The sequence below is a fragment of the Prenolepis imparis genome, unplaced genomic scaffold, assembly GCF_030444845.1.
Source record: "Prenolepis imparis isolate NDT839.2.m4 unplaced genomic scaffold, iyPreImpa1.0 SCAF_9, whole genome shotgun sequence".
Lineage (NCBI taxonomy): Eukaryota > Metazoa > Arthropoda > Insecta > Hymenoptera > Formicidae > Prenolepis > Prenolepis imparis.
In genome coordinates, this window is record NW_028141167.1 from 8,023,194 (window position 1) to 8,031,666 (window position 8,473).

At 32.3% G+C, this 8,473-nt stretch overlaps 2 protein-coding genes across 6 annotated transcripts; one reads left to right on the top strand and one right to left on the bottom strand.

Moving 5' to 3' along the window:
* Positions 1–139: 139 nt before the first annotated feature.
* Positions 140–2,959, top strand: LOC145940303 (uncharacterized). Its single transcript, XM_083045248.1, has 3 exons — positions 140–467; positions 613–886; positions 2,822–2,959. The coding sequence occupies exons 1-2, from the start codon at positions 406–408 to the stop codon at positions 869–871; spliced, it is 321 nt and encodes a 106-aa protein (XP_082901374.1). The 5' UTR covers positions 140–405; the 3' UTR covers positions 872–886; positions 2,822–2,959.
* On the bottom strand, positions 1,002–5,589 carry LOC145940301 (apoptosis-inducing factor 3). 5 transcript variants are annotated; one of them, XM_083045243.1, is made up of 8 exons: positions 5,332–5,589; positions 4,753–4,856; positions 2,990–3,282; positions 2,579–2,915; positions 2,123–2,473; positions 1,843–2,048; positions 1,541–1,757; positions 1,002–1,410 (listed from the first exon to the last, which is right to left on the bottom strand). In XM_083045243.1, exons 2-8 carry the CDS (start codon positions 4,838–4,840, stop codon positions 1,145–1,147), a joined length of 1,758 nt encoding a protein of 585 aa, XP_082901369.1. In that variant the 5' UTR covers positions 4,841–4,856; positions 5,332–5,589; the 3' UTR covers positions 1,002–1,144. The 5 variants fall into 5 exon arrangements, with proteins under 5 accessions (XP_082901369.1, XP_082901366.1, XP_082901367.1 ...); XM_083045240.1 differs by lacking the exons at positions 4,753–4,856; positions 5,332–5,589 and adding exons at positions 3,353–3,397; positions 3,704–4,176; XM_083045241.1 differs by lacking the exons at positions 4,753–4,856; positions 5,332–5,589 and adding an exon at positions 3,704–4,175.
* Between the last annotated feature and the right edge of the window lie 2,884 nt (positions 5,590–8,473).

Sequence of the window (8,473 nt, forward strand, 5' to 3'; positions counted from 1 at the left end):
TGATGAATTTATAATTTCCGAAATCTAAAATATCAATATTTTTCTAGAACATCTATTCAAGAAAAATTTGTTTTACAAATATATATGAGGGGCGCATATATTTATTTTATAATAAGAGATGGCATATAAAAGTATTTTTTTCACATTTTCTCATAGGAATATAAAACTAAACTTTATTATCGTATTCACAGATCATTCATAAATCGACCATGTGCGTGATTATTATTCTATTAATGGAAGGAGCAGGCGCACGCGCATTAGTGATCTTCAATAATATTATGGCGGTGACATAACCTTTAAAGTTACTCACAAGTACATACGTTAACGGCACATTAAAACCATAAAAAAATAAATACATACAAGCAGAGTGTGGTTTATCCAAAGATATACAGTATCTGATTTACGATGCGGCTTGGATTAGTTCTATTACATATTGCTAAACCTAAACTGCCATATAGATTTCGAGGGTGAGTGCTTGTGCACAAAAAGTAATCTTATGTTTTATTTAACGAATTATTTTATTAATCGTTTGTCATGTATTTCTACTATTGTAATATTTTCTTGTTATATGGACATAAATATCTAATTCTTTGTACATTTTTTCTATCACAGGAAATATCGTAAAGTTAAAAAACCATCTATGCATGATTTAATGACGATGAAGCTGGACTTTGAAAGAGAAGAACGAAACATGTTGATTTTGCGGCATCCTTATCTTACGATTGAGCAGTCTCGTGGCCATATGCAACATACAAATAAAACAGGGAAGTTTTTCGAAAGAATTTTCGAAAGTACAAAACAGGAATTTGAAAAAGAAACCACTATTGCTGAACGTCTAGCTCATTTGAGAGTTACAGAAGCATGGGAGTAGAAGCTTCTCATAAATGTATGTAATTATATAATTTGTAAATTTTATAGATCTATAAAATATCAAATTCAAAAATAGTTTTCTTTTCAACAATTTTATTATACAATTATGTTGAATATATTACGTTACATAAAGAGTATTATATAGGAAAGAGACTATTATATATATTACATAAGCTTAATAAGATACATTGATAATGTATAATTCAAGAGTTGGGATTAATACTGTGACATTGTTTTAAAAAAACTGAATTACATTATTTATACAAAACACAATTCAAGCTTTTACTTCTACTAAAAAGTTATCTTGAAATCGCATTAATACATCCTTCGGCTTAGTTCTCATCCAACCAAATGGATCAGTATTAATTTCCTCTTCTGTTAATGTCTTTTCTTCATAAAGCATATTTGCAAAATCTGACACAACAGGATCAGCACTAACACTGCTCATTCCTATTACTTTGCCATCTTTAAGATAATAAGCAAAGAATTCCAGTTTATCCAATGAACCATGAATTTTTATGCTAGTAGGTTTCCCATGGCCTGAAAAAGTGAAAAAAAAAAGTTTTGTATTAGATTGCTAATGATTGCTAACAGTTATGAATTAATTTGTTAATAATTATTATACTTTTTTCGTAAAAATTTGTATATGGGAATATATTACAAAAATTACCTGCATATCTATAATTTCTGCCCAGTAAATTGGTCCAAAAGTATGGTATCGTTTTCAAAGGAGTTTCTTTATCGCATATATTCTGAGCTGCAACCTTGCCATGATAATGGGCTAAAGAATAATGACCTATTGCAGCCAATGTGTCATCAGAGCCATATATCGGTGCATAAGCTATATCACCTCCAGCGTATACATTTTCTATATTTGTTCTTAGATGCTGTAATTTAATATATTTAATATATAATATCTTAATTATCCAAATGTGAATAGATAAAGCAATATGTATTGTTTCAAAGTAATACCTTATTTACTATTATAGTGCCATCGTTCCTCATTTTAACAAATGATTCTTTCAGCCAATCTGTGTAAAAAGTAGATCCTATTCCAACAATAACAATGTCTGCTGGTAAAATCTGACCGTCTGTAAGTTCGATTTTAGCCAAAACATTTTCTTCACCTTCCTTTGGAATAAATTGCTCGATATTGTTATGGAAGATAAACTTTACCCCTGATTTAAATATTATTATTATTATACAAATTTGTGTAAAACATAATGTTATGTGTAACAAGTTTGCATAATACCTTTTGCTTCGTGCTCTTTTTTAATTCTATCACCAATGTCCGCACCGAATATCGCTCTGAGAGGCACAGTATCGCGTCCTATTACCGTAACAGATGCGCATTTGTTGATACAATAAGCTGCTGCTTCCATACCGATAAAACCCAATCCCAGTACAACTACATTTTTTTCGGGAGACAGCTGTGAATATACGCCTTGTGAATCAGTATAATCTCGCAGCACAAAAATGTTTGACAAATTACTTCCTGGCACATTTAGCATTCTCGGTTTACTGCCTGTGCATATGAATAGATGATTATACTTTAAGTCCTCATTGTTACTCAGTTTAACAATATTTTGAGTTGTATCCAGGCCTAGGGAAAAATAAAAGTAATGATATTATAATGAAATATAAAGCGTATAATATAACTGAATATGTATTGAGAGAAGTAGTACTTATTTTTACTTATAACTTATACCTGTAGCTTCTATGCCAAGTTTTGTTTCTATTTTGTGATCATCATAAAACATGGGAGGCCGTAATGCTGCCTTCTGAACATCAAAATCTAATACTTTGGATACTTTTATTCGGTCATAGGGTATAACATTCTCTCTGCATATCATAACAATGCGTCCTGTAAAACCTTCTTGCCGTAGACTCTCTGCACAAGTTGCACCTGCTGGTCCTCCACCAACTATCACAACTGTTTTTATATTTTCAGGATCACGTGCAGACATATCATTCACACGTCTATTAAGATCCAGATCTTTACGTTTAGCTGTTACATGTACAAGACCGACTTCGTCTATGCGAACCTGTAAAATATGAAGAAATAAATATGAAGAAATATGAAACAGAATTTTGAAAAATTTATGAAGTGCTCGAATACCTTGTAACATGGTAAAGAATCCAAGCCTGGATAATCTTCAATATCTCCAGTTTTAATATTAAAGCAAGCCCCATGCCATGGACATCTCACTCTTCCTTCTCCTAATGCACCGGTATGTAATAGAGCTCCATAATGTGTACATTTGGTACCAATTGCATGTAATTCTCCTTTTTGTTTTATTAACAAAATTTTTCCTTCATCATCCCCAAGTGGTAATAATTTCATTTCATTTTCGTTGATATCTTCTTCCTTGCACACCACACCTTCAATATAGTCATGCTGTTCTTGGGAACCTGACATGTGAGAATAATTTAGTTTATTTTAGATATTTTATTACAGTTGCAAAGTAAACAGCTGACTCACAAGTGCAGCAACATGATAATACATTGTGTTTCTGTACAGTATTTCCTGTTGTATTATGCTCACTATAATTTCCTTTCTCTTTGTTTTTATTTAACATAATCAAATATTTTCTAATAAAATATTAATCTCTAAAATTCTAAATCAATCTATTTATACATATGAAATATTAGTGAAATGTAACAATACAAAAAAAGTAAATGTGCAAGTTCAATTTTTTAATAATTCTTTCTTTTTTAATAATTCTATATCTAAGCAAGAAACTAACTCAAATTCTTTATGTTTCCATAACAGTTTCAAAACAATAGAATATTCGCAGTAAAATCATTAAGTATAAGCACGAAAAAACGCTACCTTTAATCAATCGGGCGACCGAATATCTCCATATCAAAACAAGAAATTTTGTCAACAATATATATAACAAATAACTTGCATCAATTATATAACGTAACATACAATTAAATGCAATAAATATGTATAAGGAAATCTGAAGAAGCCACACAAGGGGAATTTCCCAGTTGCTATTATCTCGTACGTGGAAAGTTGCACTGTCTGATAGGTTATCAGAGTTATCAATGATTTAATAAATAATAATTTCGTGATACCATTTGGTCGAGAGTTTCTTCAAGATGTAACGAAACGATCGAATAAAGTAATAGCACGTCGGAGATAGTGCTTTATGTGATTTGTTATCATTATAGTACATATAATGACAATTCGATTGTGCACGTGACACAACTACATCAATATGTAACACATACACACTATGTTGCGTGCAAAAAAAATTGTGAATCTCGTTTTCAATATTTATGAGCTTCTTGGACATGCAAATGCGGATATTTCATTTATGTTGTAAAAGATAATTGTTCTCTTCCTATTTAGAAATTTGTATATTTTTATTATTATTAGATAGCAGTTCGCATTTTTAATATATACATACTCTACCGCAATTATTTCAATTTTATTGAAATTATAGAAAATTAGTATTAATATAAAGAAGCATATGACTAAAATGCAGTATAATAAATGAACGAGTTATTTTACAATCGACCAAATTAATCACTTTTTCTTTTGTTGCGAAATATATATTTGCTTAATCATTTTTCTACTCGCGTCATAGATGTTCGAATGAAAAAACATTAATGACTCAGTTATATAAATCTATCTACACAAATGATATGCAATTCATTCTTTATTGTTTCCCTCTTTCCTGATATATCTCTCATAATTTTTATAACCTCTTAAAGAAGTGCGCAAACGTTTTATTTAGCTATATAAGACGTGTTTTACTGATATGTCATTATTACAACACAATTTTCGGTGTGAGATGCGATTAATAAGAATAAATTGTCCTATTTCAGGTTTATTTTCTTGGAGTACGCTCAAATATTGCGAGGGCGTACCCTGAAAACGACGTAAGAACGGCGTATCCATCAAGAATAAGGCGGTCCACCTCCTTCTAAGTGCAAGCGACCTGACGGACTGCAACATCGCGATGCACTGGAAACTGTCAGTGCAATTCGATCGTGCGTCCTCGTACTACATATATATATATAGTAACAAATGCGTTTTTTTCACAAAACTATACTAGTCACTGTATTACATTAATTTCCCATTGTTAATTCAATGATTCTGTACGACAATATTCCGACCCAATGTTTTTTTCCACGGCAAAATTAATCTCAAAGTTGAAAAAATTTAATTTAACAAAGATTTTTATAGAGGTTCCTTCTAGAAAAAAAAAACCATTCGAATCGAATCTTTTAACGCGATTGTCATTAAAATTAAATTAGCAATCGCGCACGTCATTAAAATTAATCGAAAGCAATTCTCACACAGATAAAAAAGTCTTTAACAAAGCGATGCATGATATAATATCACTGTCAGCTAAGAGATAAAGATGTGAGAAATTTTTCGTCCTAGAGTTTTTTAAATTCTCTTATTAGTTTTTCTTATAATTGGTTTTTACGTGAGATACGCACCTGTTGCGGCGGATTTATTTTGCTCGGAGGAGGGTTTTTTTCGGAAGCTTTTGCATTGACCCGCACCCATATTGTAGCGAAATAAATCACTAACTGAAAATTGAACAGAACACGCGTGTGTATTTATCAGTCGACCGCGATCATCTGTCTCGTGTATATGTATATATTCTCGTGATTCTCATGTACAATGAGTGGAAACACCAGCCGACCTTGAGATATTCGTCGTAACACGACTTAGTTTAGATTCTCTCACATGAAAGAAACTTTCACATTACGATCGATACGTGCCCACCGTATCATAAGCCCGGGTCTTTTCGGTCTCCTCTCTTCTGACAAAAATCGAATGTAGTGCGCAGGGTTTTTTTAATTAATGATAACGGGAGGTCTGTGGTCTCGAAATTCAATAATCCGATTCCAAGGAACCGCAATAAGCGCGATAAGATACCGTGACACAGTCGCTTATACTTATATATGCCAAGGGAGACGTATAAAGAATATACTTTACGTGAGCGAAATTATTTATTAAAAAGACATGTGAGAGAAAGAGAGAGAGAGAGAGAGAATAAATTTCTGATCGTGAGGATTATTTTTTAAAAGAGGAAGATTCGCGTGAAATATCTCATATATAGTTCTAATAGGTTATCACGTTTTTTTACTATATTCTACGATATATCTCATTTTGGAAGAAATGTTCGAATTAAATATAATATGAGAATAGATTATTTTTAAAAAGCCTGATGTACACTCCATTCTGTCATGAAAATTTTTCACGTGTATATCATAATTTTGAAGTAAAAATAGAGATGATATTATCAAGGCTAATATAATTTTATAAATTTGATATTTGGACAGCAAAATTAAAGATATTTTTTTATTGAAGATGTATATGTATATACACATATATACACATATTAAGTATATATATTTTTATACAACATAGATAAAATTATATGCATTAAAGATTAAAGCACTATCTGAAAAAAAAATCGTATTAAATAGACTGCGATGATAGATATGACAAGAAAAATGTAGATAATTCGTGTCCTTTGAAATATCGATTGGTAATTGACTTTATAGTTACGCTAAAACTCACCAGATGTCATGAGAGTTCATTTTCTCGTCTCTCGCTTATATTCAGATCATTCAGATCATTCAGATCTATGTATATACACGTTACAATTTTCGTTAGACTCATTTCAAGGTAAATTATTCTTAAATTCTTATTTTATTATATATTTCGAAGCTTTTTTAAAAAGATAAATGAAATATCAAAGCGGATATAACTTTCAAGGCTACTTGGAAGTAATTTTATTAATAATTAATTGTGATTACTTGTTAATGTTTCATGAGAAGATGTAATAGGTTAAACGCGCGATTTGTCAGATTAAATCTTCCGCTTATATATCTTTTTTAACCACTGAATTGTTATATAAATTAAATTTGATATATATATATTGTATACATATATATGTATCAAAACTTTATTATTCTTTCTGATTTAATATGTACAATATACATTGCATATATGTGTGTGTGTGTGTGTGTGCGTCTCTCTCTCTCTCTCTCTCTCTCTCTCTCTCTCTCTCTCTCAAAACTTTAATTTTTTATTTTATATTTCGTGTCAATATTTTATAATAACTCTGGTTTCATGAGCATTAAACTAGGTACAATTAAAATCGGGAAAAACGCTAAACTTGAAAAGCTTCTCATTCTACGACAAAGATTGAAATTGATCGTTCCGCGCTACTCTTCATTCCGCATTTCAAAGCGTTCCCGTAGGTGTTTCCTGCGTTTCTCTGTACAAAAAAAAACCAGTTGCATCGTAAATGAAGAGACTATCTCACTTCTTTTCCTTCTGACTCGCTTTGAAACAGTTCAATCTCCTGCCAATAACACACTTGATCTTTCGTGCGAACTCGGATAGAGAGAGAAAGGGAGAGAGAGAGAGAGAGAGAGAGAGAGAGAGAGAGATAGAATGGAAAAAGAAAAAATGAGAACCGCGCAAATCGAGGTGATTTAAATTAGTAGCCGTTAGATGTTTCAGAAGAGAAATTCGGTCCAACGACGCATGAAAAACAGAGCAGCCGACACCGCGTAAGAGTAGTAAGGGTAAACGGCTACGTGCGCTGCACGGATATTTAATTTGTGCCTGGCGGCGGCGGTGGCGGAGGCGGTAGCGAAGCGTCAGTTGCGGAAGAGGAAGAAAGAGACAAGAGAGAAGAGGATGGCGTAAGGTTACGCGGGGGCCTCTCGCTCTTTGAGGTCGGTGGTTGATGGCGGTCGGTTACCCCGCTCTCCGCGCCCCCTCTCGGTGATGTGGGCTTGGTGTACGCACTGAAGGCTGCTGTGGAACGTAACCTCGCAAGCGGAGAAAGGAGAGAACAGGAGGGCCATGGGATGAGAGCACGATGGAAAGGGACGGTGTACGAAGGTCCGTGATGATAATCTCGCGTGCAAGAGGCAGCTTAAACTGAATCAATCAGGTAACTGTACATCACTACGTCTTTTTCGATGCGTCTTTCTAATATCCCTCGGGATTGTGTGCATCTCTTTTTACGTACTTCACGCGTAATGTTATTTCGTCACACACACAATCATTGCATATATTCGCGAACTATTTATATTGATGCAAAAATAGTTAGAAAATTACTAGAGATTTAATTTTGTAAAGTATAAATTTTGTGATAAATAATTTATGATTATTATTTTAAGGAAGAATAATTATTCTAAAAATTCACGCTTTATATTCGTGCTTACCATGTATTTTAAATTTCGCTAAAATTATAACTACATTTTCAGTGAATTGTAACGCTGCTTGGTCAGTCATTAGATTTCAGTGAAACGTGACGATGTGCGATCAGACATCGAGTAATGTAACGTCCATTTCTTGTTTAAAAAGATGCACACATTTTTTTAAAAATATATTTATAAGAAACTACAATATACAATAACAATTACAATATACAATATACTATAAAGTAAGAAATTTTTCCTTTTTCTATTTATTATTATTCCAATAAAAAATGAAAAAAAGATTTGGCCAAAATTTCAGTGAAACATGACGATGTGCGATCGAACATCGAATAATGTAAAAACATTTCTTGTTTAGAAAAAGAGAGAGTGCACACGTTTTTTTATAAAT

Excerpts from the sequence above, each read along its gene's own strand:
- LOC145940301 (XM_083045240.1), bottom strand. The coding sequence starts at position 3,803 with ATGTTACGTTATATAATTGATGCAAGTTATTTGTTATATATATTGTTG. Across the intron at positions 3,283-3,352 it reads ATTATCATGTTGCTGCACTT|GTTCCCAAGAACAGCATGAC; the intron begins GTGAGTCAGCTG and ends CTCACATGTCAG. Across the intron at positions 1,411-1,540 it reads CAGAAATTATAGATATGCAG|GCCATGGGAAACCTACTAGC; the intron begins GTAATTTTTGTA and ends TCACTTTTTCAG.
- LOC145940303 (XM_083045248.1), top strand. The coding sequence starts at position 406 with ATGCGGCTTGGATTAGTTCTATTACATATTGCTAAACCTAAACTGCCA. Across the intron at positions 468-612 it reads CTGCCATATAGATTTCGAGG|GAAATATCGTAAAGTTAAAA; the intron begins GTGAGTGCTTGT and ends TTTCTATCACAG.